The following is a 17173-nucleotide window of genomic DNA, read 5'->3' on the forward strand; positions in this document are numbered from 1 at the left end:
ATAAGTAGAATTTGGTCCAAGGAAGGCGTACTTAAGTCCGACGGGAAGAGGTTTAAGCTCGACTTTAGGGGCTTTAAGCTCGCTCCAAGGATCATTAATTGCTGCAGCAGTGTCTTTAGGAGGTGTATGAATGTTTGTTTGGTCCTTAAGATTTAGATAGTTTAGAGGTTTCCTATAAGTTGCGGATTTATCAAGCATACGTGCGCACTCACTCAAAATTTCTTCAAGGAAATTGCGTTCATCTTTTGCGGGTGAAAGCGTGACACTTAAAGGGTCGTCTAGAAGCAGATCTTCATAGACTTCCTCAATAGTTCCGTCTAACTCATCAACCCAACAAATTTTGCTATCCAAAGTTGGTTTATCGAAACTTTTGTTCATGTCAAATTGCATAACTAAACCGGCTAGATGAAAGTCAATTTTTCCTTCAGGAACATTGATTATGGCTCAAACTGTAGATAGGAATGGTCGTCCAAGAATAATTGGATCCTTAGGTTCTCTTTCTAGCTCTAAAACTACGAAATCGGTAGGGATGGAACATTTTTCGATTTCGACAGGAACATCTATTAAGATACCTACAAGTTGTCTAACAGAACGATCAGCTAGTACTAAAGAAATTTTAGTGGGCTTGAAAGTGTGATGTCCTAAACGTTTTGCTACTGAAAGAGGCATCATGTTTATGCTAGATCCCAAATCATAGAGAGCACGTTCAAAAGCTACATCATTGATGGTGCATGAAAGTACGAAGCTTCCAGGATCGTTTTTCTTTTCAGGGATTCGCCTTTGCAGGATAGAACTACATTCATGTGTTATCATCATAACGCCTTCTTCAAGAGTTAAAGAATTTGTTAGAATACCCTTCATGTATTTTCTTAAAGCAGGAATCATAGCACAAGCTTCTACGAAAGGTAATCTCACATTTAATTGATCGATCAACTCTTTCAGCTTAGCTTTTTCTTTCTCTTTCTTAGGGGCTCTTAAGGCTCTAGGATATGGAGGTTTAGGTTTATAGACACGAGTTGGTGGAGGTGGAATCGGGTCTTCTCTAAGGACTTCCCGGGATGAATCTTCTCTTACTTCTTCTCCATCCTTTTCTCCTACCACTTCTTTTTCAACATCTTCAGCTCTGATTCTTTCTCTTTCTTTTTCCTTTTCCTTACCCTTTTCCTCATCTTTGGGATATTTAGGAAATTCAGGCTTTTTGTAAGCTAATCCACTCCTAAGTGTGATAGCTTTCACATGATCGGAGGGATCTGCTTCGCTTGAGTTTTCGAAAGAATTTTCACTTGGCTCCTCTTCAGAATTTTCTCTGTTTCTAGAATTGGTTTTGATCATCAGGCTAAGGAGGGTGGAAAATTTTTCATTGAAATCCTCTTGCATCGTTTTTAGTTCAGATTTAAGACCATTAATCTCTTGAGACCTAGAATTTTCAAGCTCTAGAATCTTTTTGTTTAGGTTTTCAGCTTCAGAAGAGGGAAAACTAGGATATGGAACAGGATTAGATTGAATAGCCAAGATTGGTTCGGAAGGTGGTTTCCAGGCAAGTTCAGAAGACAATTTCCCGCGGTCAGAAGGCTCGCGACCGCGGTGAAACAGGTCTTGGCCGCGGTCAGAAGCAGTATGACCGCGGTGAAAGCTTGGTTTGCCGCGGTCTGAATGAATGGACCCGCGGTGATCAGAAACGAATGGAAAATCTTGAATTTGATAGACTTCTGCAGTGTTAACCATCCCTTGATCATAAGAATGCATTGGGTTATCCCAACCATCAAAGTTACACGTATTGTGTACCTTGTTTGGTTGTTGCAATCCAAAGTGACTCATTATGTGATGGAGACACTTCATAACTTCCAAAATTTCTTCTTTCTTCTGAGGAAGTGCAGAATTACCAAAAGTTACTTGGTTTTGGATGCTGTTTGCAAAATTTTTAATGAAAACGTGAGCATCTTCTACAGATCTAGTTGAGAAATCTCCATTACTTGCTGTGTCGAAAGAGTGTCGTAACTCTGGAGTTATACCGCGATAGAAGATACCCAGCAGGTATTCCTCGGTATATCCATGGTGTGGACAATCTCTTTGGTATTCCCTAAATCTTTCCATGTATCTGAAAGATCTTCATCTTCTTTTTGTTTAAAAGTTCTTATCTTGTTTCTTAAGAGATTTGAACGATTTCTAGTGTTAAAACAATTTAGGAAAGCAGTGATAGCAGGAATTTTTCAATCCTTGATCAATTCCTCAACTACTCATGTCACTGTAGCACTTGAGGTATCAATCCAAATGGAGAGATTCTAGACACTAGAACTATGAGGAGCTATCTTAATATAAGTCTAACAAGCAGATGAGTTGGTAACAAGGTGATCTAAAACATAAAACAAACAAAAACAAGCAGTATTTAAGAACAAGCAACAAGACAACAAAACAAAGACTTACATTCAAAACAAAGAGAAAGCTAAACCTCTAGATGTGATCATTGATTAGGGTGCTTTAGATATCAATTCATGATGCTAAGAACAATAATGCAATGCAAGTTACTCTTTAGTCTAGACTTCAAAAGCAGATTAATTCATTCCCATGACAATAATCTCTTTGTAAATCACTTAATCAAGATTAATTCACCTTAAGCAAGATCAAGCAATCAACAAGCATAAAGTATCAAGTCTAATAATGACCAAACGGTTTCTATTTCAAATAGACCGAATCTTACACAAAAAGCAGCAACAAGCAATCACATTATCTCAAAACCAATTAACTTAGAACTCAAATCTAGACTAATCCTCTCATGAAGGCATTAATCTCTACACTAATCCACTTTCAATCATCATTTGTGAAATATGAATCAGTGAGCATTAAGAAACAGTTCTAATATGTCATTCATGCATTTAACAAATCATTCCCATGATGAAAAAAGGCATAAACCCTTAGCTTAGCTCATTCAGACATTTCATCAAACACCTTGCGGGTGGAGAAATGACTAAGGTCTAGATCAGAGTGATGTGCAAAGATCTAGCATTAAGAGCAGCTAACTAAGGAAAGGAGATGAGAATCTAGAAACTAAACATCATAAACCGATCATCTAAGCACCCTAATCTACACACCTAGAAGCTTAAAAGATGACTACTCACTAATCATGATTAACACACTATTTCCTTTGCAAGAGGTGGTGTTAATCATGATTAGAAGCAGAGATGAGATGATTAGATGATAAGAAACAGCTTTAAGATGATTAAATCTGCTAGATATCTCTTGATCAAACTCGTTTTTACACTAAGAAGCAGAGAGAAAACAAAAAGAAAACAGATTAGAAGATAAGGTAAAGCATAACTAGGGTTTTAGTCTCTAAAAACTATTTATATAAAAGGGTGTGGGCCGGGTCAGCCCAGGAAAAACTGGGTACTGACCCGCCCTTTCTGGGTTGCTGGAGCCACCCCTCGCCATCTGAAGAAGTCTCACACCGAGGGCCATACACCAGGGGGTCATGTGCTGGGTTGAAACTTTGATGAACACTTGAAGAACATGCATGAGATTTGGCCTTTGATCCGGTTAAAGCTTTGAAACGTGAAGAGGGTTTGTTTGTAATCTGAGTTGGAGAGATGAGGACCTCGGCATAACATGCCGAGGGGCTTGGTACCCGAGGTTTGTGTAACATAGGAGCTCGGCATAACATGCGGAAGGGTTTAAGCCAAAGTCTGCTTCAACACTTAGTCGTTTTGGGATCATTTTGGTGATCAAGGGAGCCTTGGTGTTGAAAGACCGAAGTCCTACCTCGAGGTATAGTTTCAAAGCTTCGTAAACATGCCTCCTTGGCATAACATGCCGAGGTATTCACGCCGAGGTAGGGCACAACACTTAGCTTACAGTCGCATCTCTTAAAACCCGAATTGACCAGCTTCTCTTCTGCTCAGTGTAACTTTTAGCTCGTAACTCCAAATGAACTCAAACCAGTTCCATGAGAAATATAACTCATTCAGCTCAATCTTTGGTGAAGAAACTATCGGCGCTTGGGAAGTGGAAGGCTTCCTGGAGGGCTTATCTTCGCAGTGCATTTACACGATCAGAGAGAGGCGTCTAGACATGTGTCCATTCCGGAAACGTTAACTTCTTGCTCATAGATCCGAATTGAATGATCTCTGACGTTCTGGAACGAGGACTCAAATATCTCTGATTCTCATGAAGGCTTCATAAAACGAATCGGCTTGGAAGTGCGCCGTCCTTCGCATTCTTCAGAGCTCATCGGGTTGGTCCAAGACGGTAGCGAGACAGGGGTTTCTTCCGACGAGCTCAACTTTCTGCTCACGCGTCCGAATTCCATTATTCCACTTGCTATGGAACCATGATCCAATCGTCTCCAACTTTGATGAAGCCCCCGACAACTGAATTAGACCGGAAGGTTCCCCGGACAGGCGATCATTCAGGAGTATCGGATTGCTCCGGAATGGATGCGAGAGAAGTCTGTCTTCCGATTACCATATCGTTCAGCTCCGTCGTCCAAATGGTTTGATTCTAACTGTTCTAAACTCTTGACTCAATTGTCTCCAACTTTTATGAAGACTCCGACAGCTGGATCTGACGGAAAGACCTTCCGGTAATGTGATTTCCGAGATGTATCTGTACTCGAGATTTTTGGCCGAGAAACTTAACCGCGGCACGTGTTTTTGGCCCCGAGTTCTACCCGCGGGAAGGATTTTGGCCGAGAACCTTCGACCTTCAGTACACCATTTTGCCGAGAAACCCAAAATTGCTCCTTTTCAACATTTTTGATCATTCCAACTCCATTTCTTCATCTGAATCACATCCTCCACTCCAAATTGGCTCCAAAAGCACCTGTTTAACACTCCAAAACATGCAAAACTCTCTTGGACCTAATGCAATCTCCTAAGTCCTAAAACAATGCCTAAAGACCTAAAATGCATGAGATAAGACATGATTTGGACTAAAATATGTACACTAAATGATGGAATTTATGAATATATCAAGCAGTTCTACACGCTGCCCACGTATTTAGTGAAGCAGGTGGCAAAGATTTTAGCCATTTGCTGGCATTATCTCTAAGAGAGAATAGGAAAAGACTACATTTGTGGTAATCCCCATTTGCTATTATGGTTGCACATAATTCTTCGAACGTCTCGATATGGTCAATCGGGTGTTCGGAATTGTAACCATGGAATTGATTTTGTTGAACTAAATGGATATAGGGTACCTTAATTTCGGTTTTGCCATCCTCAGGTAAGGCTGGTTGAATAGCTCTTCGATCTCCCAAGAAATTCTCGAGTGAATCGAAACTTCCAATTAGTTCATCATTATCTTTACGTTTTGTCGATCCGATTAGCTCATTGTCATCATAGATCGGTTCTTCAAACTCATCATCAGTCAGGTCATCATCGCTTGGATCACCATCCACACGATATGGTGGATCACCAAGAGTCCCGGGAACATGTTCCGGGTCTCTCATTGCAGAAAACCCTGAAAAATTCAAAAGAAAAGGTAAAAGTAAACAAGTGTTCTAACGGATTTAAGCTCGGATTCGTAACGAAACAAATCAAAGTCCCCGGCAACGGCGCCAAAAAATTGATGTCGAGCAAAACGGGTTTGTTGTCAGGTTTTAAATTTATAACCCCTAAATGTCTGCAAGTGCACAGATGTGCGCTGTAGTACTTAGGGTATCGATCCACAGAGACTTAGTTGTTTCTGTACGAATTCACGGCAACGCCCAATTCAGATTAGAACTAAAAAGGTTTTGGTTTTGGTTTTGGGTTTTTGGTTGTCACTAAATCTAAACTAGAAAGCAAGTAAAAAGCAATTGAAAGAAAACTAAAGCAAGTAAAGCAAGTAAAAAGCGATTAAACACAGCGATTGGAAGCAGGTAATAAGTAAATGAAAAGCAAAGAAAATCGAAGGTTGTAAGCAATGAAAGACAAACGTTGGGGCTCAAGGGGTTTCACAGGGGTTCATGGACTAAGCTATGTCGATTTTAAACAAGTGATAAAGGTAATCAACTACGTATGTTCTAGAACTCGAAGCACGGAAGTATGAATAGCCTACTTTCGCAGCACTAAACAACTATCTCTCGTAACCCTGATCAGTAGGTTTCCACTCTGATCCTGGAAGGGAGAAGATGCAATAGCAGAACAAGACTCATCAACATTCACAACTCAACTATAGGTAGGTTTCCACTCCTAAAGAATCATTTCTCGTTTCACCCTAGTTCAGACAATCAATGAAAGCTTTCCCAACATATCATGTCAGATCGGCTTCTAAGTGGCCAGCAAAGAATCACGCAGTAAGATTAAAGGCAAACAAAGAACATCTAGAAGATTAATAATCCTAAATCTATCAATTCATAAGCAAAGACACATGAAATTCCCTTTGAACGATCCCTTTAAACCCAACTGGGTAACTACTCAAACGTATTGTAACAAAGCATCATAAACGAAATTGAAAGTACAGGAAACTAAAGAAAAGAAGGAAGAAAACGAAGAACAGAGTTGCAGGTGGAGGCGCGATGATGCTCTCCAGCGGCGGCTCCTTCTTCGGGATCGACGGCGGCGGCCTCTACGGTTCCACACGAACTCTCTCTCTCTCTCTCTCTAAGTATGTGTTTCTATTCGTCTTTCTCTCTCTTTAAAATGACCTAAAGAGGGTATTTATAGCTTCTAGGGTGGTCCTGGACACTTAGGGCTTCAAAAATAACGAAAGGAATCGATCTGGGCTTTAATTAAGTCGTCTGGAAAGTGAACGACCAAGTTCTGCGGTCGCGGTGGCTCTACCCGCGGGAAAATAGGTGTTGGCCGCGGTCCCGGCACATGGCTCTCTTCCGGAACTGCATTTTCTGTCATTCTTGCATCGGGAGTATCTGAAGATCTAACCGTTGTATTGTCTCCAAACCAAGTGCATTAGAAAGCTGGTTGGATCCTCTATGTTGTCTCAAATTTTGGGACGGTGAGAAGGTCTTCATCGCTTGTCATACTTCTGACGGTCTGCATTTATCGAAAATTGCTCATTTGTTCCAAATTGCATATCTTTTGCCCAAGTTTCCTGTAAAGTCTTTTGAAAATCTAAAACATTTAAAAAAAAATTGAAAACATTTAAAAAAAAACATTGAAAACAGAGTTAAAACACCTGCATAAGACATAGTTATGATCCATAAAAGTGGTCAAAATACGGTGTTATCAGTGAGAACCACTCCAGCCACTGTGGACTATGTGAAGTGTAAGCTTTTCCCTTTCTCTCTAAGTGATAAAGCTTTTAGATGGTTAAAATCTATGCCAACCGGTTCTATTACTTCATGGGAAGAATGCAAGTCAGCTTTCCTGAACCACCTCCACACCAAGTCAAGATCGAACCAGCTGAGAAACAAGATACAAAGTTCCAACAAGGCCCAATAGAATGAAGCTTGGGAGCGATTTAAAGAGTATAAGAGAGACTGCCCTCATCATGGTTTCTCTGGAGAAACCTGCTAAGCACCTTCTATAGAGGAATTCAGCAGAAGTATCAACTTTCTCTTGACACTTCCAGCAATGGAGATTTCAGTTTGAAAACGATATTACAAGGGAGAGCACTCATCGAAAATTTGGCTGTAGCTAACAGCAACAACAACCCTGAGTATGACAGATCAAAGAAGACTATCATTGGTCATGAGTCAAGGGAGATTTCTGAGCTATAAAGCATGGTAAGTCAACTTCTTAAATTTCAAAATAAGAATATACATGCTTGTGATACTGATATGTTCATAATTTGCATCATTTAGCTTACATATTTCATTCCAAATCATGTCTCATTTCATGCATTTTAGGTCTTTAGGCATTGTTTTATGACTTAGGAGTTGCATTAGGTCCAAAAGAGTCTTTGCATGGTTTGAAGTCTTAAACAGGTACTTTGGAGTGTTTGGAGGAGAAGAGTTGAGACCAGGTGTTTAAATGGAGTTTGGAGGTTGAAAAATGGTGAAATCAAGATGTTTGAGTTTATCGGCCAAAGCATGTACCACAGGAAAGATTCTATCGGCTAAAAACCCTTCACGGGAAGCTTCCCATCGACCAAATTGCTTACCGGGTGGAGAAGGTTTTATCGGGTGTTGCTTGTGCCTGGATCACACAACCATCAGCCAAATTGCTTACCGGGTGGAGGTTTCATCGGATAAAGGCTGTACAGGATCAAGTTCTGCATTGGCTTAGTTTTATGCCGAGACGGGTTGGAATTTTAAGCTTACCGCAGAACAGATTCTCGGCCAAAAAGCTTACTGCGGAACAGATTCTCGGCCAAAAAGCTTACTTACATGAAGACTCGGCATAAATTTCCAGTTCCCAACACGCATCAAAGATCAGTCGTGCTGGTTGTCTTAACGTCAGATTTGGCTTCGGGGTCTTCTTCAAAGTTGGAGAGGATTGAGGTGTTTGCATTGCATATTAAGCATGAACTTGAATTCTCTTAGTGGTCACTTCTCTCTTCCAAAGGAAATATGAACTCCCAATGCATTCAACATCTTTCTCTCATTTGTTCTTTGTTTTTTTGCTTGAGGACAAGCAAAGGATAAGTGTGGGGGAGTTGATATATTCATAATTTGCATACTTAGGATTGCATTTTTGGTCCGAATATTGAGTCTCATGCATACATTTAGGTAGTTTTACATTATTTTGTCTTTATTTATAACTTTAGTTAGTAATTGCATTAGGTCCTAGAGAGTCTTGCACTTTTGGAGTGTTTACAGGTGTTTTGGAGTCAATTTGGAGTTAAGCTTTATTCTCTCTAATTAATTGTGAAAGACCAAAAACTTTGTAAGAGATATCTTCATTTTCTGGGTTTGAATCAAAAGAAATCAAGGATCTTTTGTGTTTAAAGCTGAAATCGATCATCCTCTATCTTCTCCATCTTCATTTCTAATCTCTAATCATGCTAAACTACTCTACTAGCAAATGTTTAAGAGAGTTAAGTATGATTAGTGAGTAGTCTCTCTTTAAGCATCTAGGTGTGTAGATTTAGGGTGCTTAGATGTAGATTAATTATTGTTTAAGCTTAGATTATCTTCTCATTTCCTTAGTTAGCTGATCCTAATGCTAGATCCTTGCACATCACTTGGGTCTAGAATCTGGGTATTTCATGCAACCAAAAATGTATGATGAAATGCCTGAATGAAAGCTAACTAAGGGTTTATGCATTAATGCCATGATGATGTTTGTTAATTGCATAAATGACATATTAGAGTTGATTCTTAATGCTTACTAGTTCATATTTCACAAATGGGAATTTGGTTTGAAAGTGGATTAGTATAGAGATTAATACCTTCATGAGAGGATTAGTCTAACTTTAAACTCTAAGTTGATTGGATTAGAGATCATGTGATTGCTTGCTATGTCTTTCTATATAAGATTCAGTCTTTCTTTGCTAGAGATTGTTTGGTCACTTATTAGGCTTGGAACATTATGCTTGTTGATTGCTTGATTATCTCTAATGGTTGTTAGACTTGATTAAGTGATTTGCAAAGGGATTTCTGTCATGAGAGTGGATTAATTTGATTAAGAAGCCTAGACGAAATAGTAGCAAGTGTTGCATTGTTGTTTAACATCATTAGTTTACATTTAAAGCACCCTAATCAATGACTACACCTAGAGGCTTAGTTTTCTCATCTTGTTATCATTCAGTTGTCATTTGCTATCACTTGTTTCTTGCTTTTGATCATTTGTTATTATTAATCTTGTTAAGTTTATTGTTTTAATCATTAGTTCAAACCAACCCTCACTTGTTTGCTTGAATTAAGTAACAGATCATAAAGTCTAGTGTCTAGCTTCCACATTCTTGGATTGACACCCTTTACAATACTTTGACAAGGGGATTGATAGCCCTCAAGACTTAAAAACTCTTGCCTATCAAGCCATCAGAAGACGCTTCCATTTTAGACCGATCTGATGTGTTTTAAAGATTATGATGGACGATGCCCTTCCTCTCCGATTCAGTTTCCGGAGCATTCATCAAGATTCAAGAATGTCGAGTTTTCTTTCCAGAACACTTGAGATCATACAGTTTTGAGCTCTGAACTGGAAGATAACGTTTCCGGAATGAACGCGGGTCTAGAAGCCTCATTCTGATCTTTCTGATGCACTGTAAGGATTGGCTGTCCGGGAGACCTTCCACTCCCCGGATACAATTGAGTTCTTAACCAAAATTTGAGCTATTGGACTGATCTGTCACGTGGACTTGGTTTCATATCATTTGGAGTTGTGAGATAAAAGTTACAAGAAGCAGAAGACACACATATCAGTTCTGGTTTCAAGGAGCAAATCTATGCTAAGTGTTTCACAAGAACCTCGGCTTGGACACCTCGGGATACCTATACCGAGGGTCATATTCACGAAAGGTTTTGTCTCTACCTCGACCATAAGCCTCACCATAGCCCAAGCCGAGGCATTTCATCATCACAAGCTTCTCATGAAACAACTAAGTATCAAGGCTGTGATCTTCTAAATCAAGAAATTCTGCTAAGTGTTGGGAAAGACCCTCGACCAAAATACCTCGGTATGGATATACCAAGGCTATTTTTGCAAAATATTTTGGTCAAGCCTCAGTCATTTACCTCGCCTAAAGCTGTACCAAGGCAATACATGGAAGGAGGTTCAAGAGCCCGAATTTGACTAAGTGTAAAACACCTCGGCTCAAGACCCTCAATACAAGGTCAAGCCGAGGATGCTTGCGAATGAACTTAGCCAAACCTCGACTAAATACCTCGGGATAGCTTATACCGAGGCTTTCTCATGCAGAGTTCAGCTCATAAACAATTCTCAAATCAAAACCTTTTCACGAGAAGATTAAACCCAGGGATCCATGCAAGATTCAAGGGTGTTTTTCTACTTTCAATCCAGATGCAAGACACCCTCACCATAATGACCTCGGCACAAGACTTGTCCAGCCCAAGGGTGTGACCCAAAGATCCAGCAAGACCGGTTCAGTACCCGGTTTATTCCAGGCTGACCTGGTTCCTTTTTAAAAACTATAAATACCATTTTGGGAAAAACCCTAAGGATGTTTTCCTTTGCCTTTTAAGTGTAAATACTTTGGTTCTAAGAGATATCTCTCATTTCTTAATCGATTTTAAGAGTGTCTCTTTGCATCAAATCATTTCTCCATCTCATTCAAAGCTTCTAATCATGCTTAACATCACTCCTTGCAAAAGATCAAGTGTGTTAACTATAATTAGTGAGTAAATCCATTTGAAGGTTCGGCCTGCGACCAACCGCCCTCGAGTTCGCGACGCCCGCAAACAGGCTCGGAGGGGCGCAGCAAAATCCGTCCAACTTGGTGACACCCGCGGTGAAGAAGTCCACACAGACCGAACCACCTCTGCTAGCTCGGAAAAGAAGAGCGCACAGCGAAAAACACGCCAAGCAGAAAAATGGTGAGGCCACAGAAGATACCTGTAAGGAGATGATCAATGTCGATGATGAAGACGACCAGGAAGAGGAACTCGTCCTCCAACCGAGCCGTGCTTCAGGACGCATTACCTGAGCCAAACTCGAAGAAACGTTGGAAGGAGCAAGAGCGAATGAAGAGGATGACGCCGCACTCCGAAATCAAAACCTGATGAAAGAGGAGGAAAACTTGCTCTTGGTCGAGCAAATGAAACAAGATAGCTTGGCGCGAAAAGGGAATCAACGCGGTAACGCACGCCAAGCCGCTCTAAATGGTGGCAGTATCGAAGACAAAGTTGACGAGCCGCGAAAGAACAACCAGATGAAGGAGATGAACGAGCTCCGAGCTACTATAGCTCGGACAGCCGCCGAGATGAAAGCGGTCCGATCACAAGTCCATCATGCAAACAGTTCGACACCGGAGATAGATCGAATGTTGGAAGAAACACAGCGCACGCCATTCACGGCGCGAATCACTGAAGCCCGGATCCCTGAACCAGGAAAGATAAGAATACCCTTTTACGAAGGGACAACCGACCCAAAGGCACACATCACAGCTTTTCGGATCGGCATGGGCCGAGCCTTCTCGAGAAACGCCCCCAATCTCAGCAAAGACGAAAGAGATGCTGGTTTCTGTCTCCTCTTTGTCGAACACCTGAAGGGCGCAGCATTGGAGTGGTTCTCGAGGCTCGAGTGTAACTCCATTAACAACTTTCAGCAGTTATCCACCATTTTCTGAAGCTGTACTCCATGTTTATGGATCGAGGAACCTCTGATGCCGATCTATGGACTTTGTCTCAAGGACCGAACGAGCCATTGAGAACTTACATGGCTCGGTTCAAAGCGGTGGTGTCAAAGGTGGAAGGAGTGAGCGATAAGGCAGCCCTTGAAGCCCTGAAAAGATCACTATGGTATAAATCCGAGTTCCAAAGAGAAATGGCGTTGAACACGCCGCTCACGATCCAAGATGCCCTACATCGCTCTGCCGACGTTATCGTGAATGAAAAAGAGATGAAAAACCTAGACGAGCAGTACGAATCGACAAAAGCGGCGATCCGAAATTCTCTGACGACGCGCCAAAGAAATGTGAGGAGTAATGACTATGTGCACCACGAAGGGCCGAGGCTACAAGGAGCCCATAATTATCAAGTGGGAGCAGGACGAGGCAAAGGACCATGGAAAACTTGGACTCGGAACCCCCGAACATATGATGAAAAGGCATTCTGCGAACACCACCAATGCTACGGGCACTCAACGACAAATTGTTGGTTCTTGGCAGCCAGACTCGCCGCAAAACGAGCAGCAGGAGAGCCCGAAGAAACCATAGCTGCCAAGGAGCCCGAAGACGAGAAGCGAGAAGGTGACGAAGTTAACCCCCCAAACCGAGAGCAAGGGAACCGAGGCGAAGCCCAAAAGCGAGGAAGGAGGAATAATGAGGATCCGCGAGATGGCCCCAGAAGAAAGATCAATATGATAATGGTCGGATCACAATACTGTCTCGACACCGTATCGTCGATTAAAGCTTTCTAGAGGAGAGCCGATGCAAGTGTTAACTGGGCGGAGCCCCCGAGCTATCCCGCTACCACAATTTTGTTTTCGGAAGACAAAACCGTGGGAATCGATGCGCCACATAGTGATCCCCTCGTAATTGAGCTTACTATTAGGGACCATGATGTCGCTAGAATCTTAATCGATACGAGAAGCTCGGTAGACGTCATCTTCCGCGAAACCCTTAGAAGGATGGGAATCGATTTGTCCGAAGTAACCGCTGTCCCGAAGCCATTAACAGGATTCTCATGGGAAACAACAATGACGATCGGGTCGATCAGGCTTCCCGTGCAAGCAGGAGGAGTAACAAAGGTCATGGAGTTTTCCATAGCTGACCATCCAGCGATTTACAATGTAATCATGGGAACGCCGTGGTTGAACTCAATGCAAGCCGTTCCATCAACCTATCATTTATGCGTCAAGTTCCCAACTCCTGGCGCAATCAAGACGATATGGGGAAACCAAAAAGAGTCGCGCATGTGCTTCCTGGCCGAGCATCAGATGAGAAAGCCCGAAGTAGACTCGGTCGCAGACAAAAACAGGAAGAAGCTAAAGACAAATCAAGAACCTGCCAACGAGCTCGCCAAGCTCTTATAGAAATTATAGATCGGCAAGGCGCGTGAGGAGAAGAGCGTGCCGAGCTGTGATCCGGTGATCTCGATATGCATAGACGAATTACATCCGGAGCGGTGCGTAGAAATCGGAGCAACACTCGACGAGGCGATTAAAGCGGAGCTCGTCGCTTTCTTAAAACAGAATGTTGGAACATTTGCATGGGGCGCGGAAGACATGCCGGGAATTAGCATCGATGTGGCGTGCCATGAGCTCAACGTGGACCCAAAGTTCAAACCGGTGAAGCAGAAGATGAGAAAGCTAGGCCCTGACCGAGCCAAAGCAGTGACGACGAAGTATAGCGACTCCTAAAGGTTGGTTTGATTTCCGAGGCCACATACCCAGATTGGCTCGCTAATCCCGTAGTAGTGAAGAAGAAAAACGGTAAATGGCGTGTGTGCGTAGATTACCGACCTCAATAAGGCGTCCCCGAAAGACAGTTTCCCGCTACCTCATATCAATCGACTAGTCGAAGCCACGTCAAAGAACAAACTGCTCACATATATGGATGCTTTGTCGGGTTGCAACCAGATATTCATGAACCCCGACGACAGGGAAAAAACGGCATTCATAACAAATCGGGGAATTTTCTGCTACAAGTGATACCTTTTGGGCTTAAGAATGTGGGCGCAACCTACCAGAGGCTCGTCAACAAAATGTTTGCGGAACAGCTTGGCAAGATAATGGAAGTTTATATTGATGACATGTTGGTTAAGTCACTCGAGGAGAAAGATCACGTGAAGCATTTGCAAGACTGTTTCGAGCGGCTAACCTGCATAACATGAAGCTGAATCCGGCGAAGTGTCGATTCGCGGTGATGTCTGGAGAGTTCCTCGGATACCTTGTAACTCATCGAGAAATCGAAGCAAATCCAAAGCAAATCAACGCGCTGATAGAAATGGCGTCTCCAAGAACAAAACGAGAAGTCCAAAGATTGACAGGACGCGTAGCAGCTCTCAACCGCTTTACTTCCAGGTCGACCGATAAATGTCTGCCTTTTTATGATACCCTTAGGGGCAATAAGAAATTTGAATGGGACGAATGGTGTGAAAAGGCATTCGAAGACCTGAATGTCTACCTGGCGAATCCGCCGGTCCTCGCGAAGCCAGTGGAAGGAGAACCGCTGTTTCTGTATATCGCTGTGTCATCAACTGTAGTAAGTGGAGTACTGGTCAGGGAAAACCCGTCTTTTACGTGAGCTGCAGTTTAACCAAGGCAGAGACGCGTTATCCGCAAATGGAGAAGGTCGCCCTAGCTGTCGTAATGCCAGCTCGGAAACTGAGACCTTACTTTCAGTCGCACTCGATCGTAGTCCTCGCTACTCTGCCACTACGATGCATCATGCATAGCCCGAGTCAATCCGGAAGGCTAGCAAAATGGGCGGTGGAGCTAAGTGAATATGACATCGAATACAGGAACAGGTCGTGCGCAAAGTCTCAAGTGTTTGCCGATTTCTTGATCGAACTTCCGACTGAAGGAGTAGAAGAGCCGACCTCCGAGTCTAGTTGGACATTGCATGTTGATGGTTCGTCATCGAAACAGGACTCGGGAGTAGGTATACGGCTAACGTCACCAATTGGTGAGATCATCGAATAGTCATTTCGTCTGACGTTTCATGCATCCAACAACGACGCAGAATACGAGGCATTAATCGCTGGACTTTGGTTCGCGCTTGGGATCCGGATCCAGAAAATCCGTGCCTTCTGCAATTCAGAGCTCGTCGCGAACCAGTTCAATGGAGAATACGAGGCGAGAGACGGCAGGATGGAAGCATATCTGAAAGTAGTTCAAGAGTTGACGGAGCAGTTCAAAGAATTCGAGCTTACGTGAATACATCGCGGGAAAATGCATCCACCGGTGCCCTGGCCGCCCTTGCCTCGACCTCTGATCCAGGATTGAAGAGGGTTATACCGGTGGATTTTATCGAGAAACCTAGCATCGGTGTCGTAGATGGAGTCAACCTGGTCAATCCTCCCGAAGAAGAGCAAGAGATCAACGAAGACAACGGCGTAGCCGACATGGACGAAGATACTTCCCAAGAAACAACAGAATACGGAAGCAACAAAAAATGGATGGGAGCAATTCAGACATACATCGCAGACAGAGAGGTGCCATCGGACAAATGGGCAGCTCGGAAACTCAAAACTCAAGCAGCTCGTTATATACTCCTAGATGGAAACATCTTCAAGTGGCAATTTTCGGGACCGTTGCTAACATGTGTCGAAGGATCTGAAGCGAGAAAGATCATGGAAGAAGTTCATAGTGGCGCATGCGGCAACCATGCAAGCGGAAGATCTTTAGCAATCAAGATAAAGCGACACGATTACTACTGGCCGACCATGGTGAAAGACTGCGAGAAGTTCTCCGTTAAGTGAAAAATGCCAGAGACACACCCCAACTATTCATCAGCCTACCGAATTGTTATCATCAATCTCGGCTCCTTATCCGTTTATGAGGTGGTCAATGGACATCGTCGGACCTTTGCACAAGTCTAAACAGAAACGATTCCTATTGGTTCTGACCGATTATTTTTCCAAGTGGGTCGAAGCCGATTCGTACGCGAGCATCAAGGACGCCCAAGTCGAGCATTTCGTCTGGAAGAATGTCATCTGTCGACATGGGCTCCCTTACAAGATTGTAACAGACAACAGATCCCAGTTCATCTCGGCTCGGTTTGAAGCTTTTTGTGAGAATTGAGCAAGTCGACACCGAGATATCCACAAGGAAATGGTCAAGCTGAAGCAGCTAATAAGACGATTCTCAACGGTGATAACTAAGAGTTTTCACTCTTTAAAGAGGTTATCAATACCCCTGTCCTTGTAGTACAAGGGGTTATCAAACCAAACTTGTAGTGGAGACACTAATCTATATTACTTGTGATCTTAAGTCAAGAGACAATGATAAAGGTTTTAGCTAAACTAATTAACAAGTGAATGAGCATAAAAATGAAGCAAGAGATGAGATTTAAACTAAGTAAAGATGCAAATGACAAGCAAATGGTTCGGATGATGATAATATGTGATAAAGGCAGAAGCTTTAGACAGGATATTTGACTCGGGTGCATCCAAGCTAAACTAATGGGTTAATGAATCATTTTATCAAGCGATTTCATTTAACTTTGAACTCAAGGCATGTTAATCTTCTCATGAAAATATTAAACATCTAAACTGATCCTCTTTCATACCAAAATCCCTTTTGAGAAGCACGAATCAGTCAGCAATAAGATTCAGTTCAAAAATGTCATTTAAGAGAACAAACTATCACTCTCGCGATGAAAGACTCTTAAACCCTTAACCGAGTGGTTCAGACATTTCTACAAACACTTTTGATGCGAGATATGTCTCAGATCTGAACCTCAAGTGATGTGCTTGGATCCAGCCTAGAGATCTCGTCGGTTAAGGAATGAAACATGCAAGACTAGACACCTAAACCCACTAATCTATCTTGAAAGCACCCTAATGTACCTATCTAAAGCCGCTTAAACGACTACTCACTGATCATAACGAGCTCACTAAGTCCCTTGCAAGACGTGTAGCTAGTCATGATAAGGAGTTTTACACTGGATGATAAAAGAGATAAAGAAAGAACAAGATTCTGATGCAAAAACGAGATATCGGATTAGATTA

The 17173-nt window shown here is 42.4% G+C and overlaps 2 protein-coding genes, 1 non-coding gene and 1 pseudogene across 3 annotated transcripts; 3 read left to right on the forward strand and 1 right to left on the reverse strand.

The window, feature by feature from the left end:
• The first annotated feature begins 2047 nt into the window (after positions 1 to 2047).
• On the forward strand, positions 2048 to 2154 carry LOC112083753. The gene has a single exon (XR_002897882.1). It is a non-coding gene; the product is annotated as a small nucleolar RNA R71 (small nucleolar RNA).
• Positions 2155 to 7365: 5211 nt separating this feature from the next.
• Positions 7366 to 7432, reverse strand: LOC112083739 (annotated as a pseudogene).
• A 4705-nt stretch (positions 7433 to 12137) lies between these two features.
• LOC112083488 lies at positions 12138 to 12917 on the forward strand. Its single transcript, XM_024151517.1, has one exon. The coding sequence runs from the start codon at positions 12138 to 12140 to the stop codon at positions 12915 to 12917; it is 780 nt and encodes a 259-aa protein (XP_024007285.1).
• A 210-nt stretch (positions 12918 to 13127) lies between these two features.
• On the forward strand, positions 13128 to 13859 carry LOC112083489. Its single transcript, XM_024151518.1, has 2 exons — positions 13128 to 13451; positions 13542 to 13859. Exons 1-2 carry the CDS (start codon positions 13128 to 13130, stop codon positions 13857 to 13859), a joined length of 642 nt encoding a protein of 213 aa, XP_024007286.1.
• Positions 13860 to 17173: the final 3314 nt, after the last annotated feature.

Source organism: Eutrema salsugineum, unplaced genomic scaffold (genome assembly GCF_000478725.1).
Source record: "Eutrema salsugineum unplaced genomic scaffold, Eutsalg1_0 scaffold_6, whole genome shotgun sequence".
Lineage (NCBI taxonomy): Eukaryota > Viridiplantae > Streptophyta > Magnoliopsida > Brassicales > Brassicaceae > Eutrema > Eutrema salsugineum.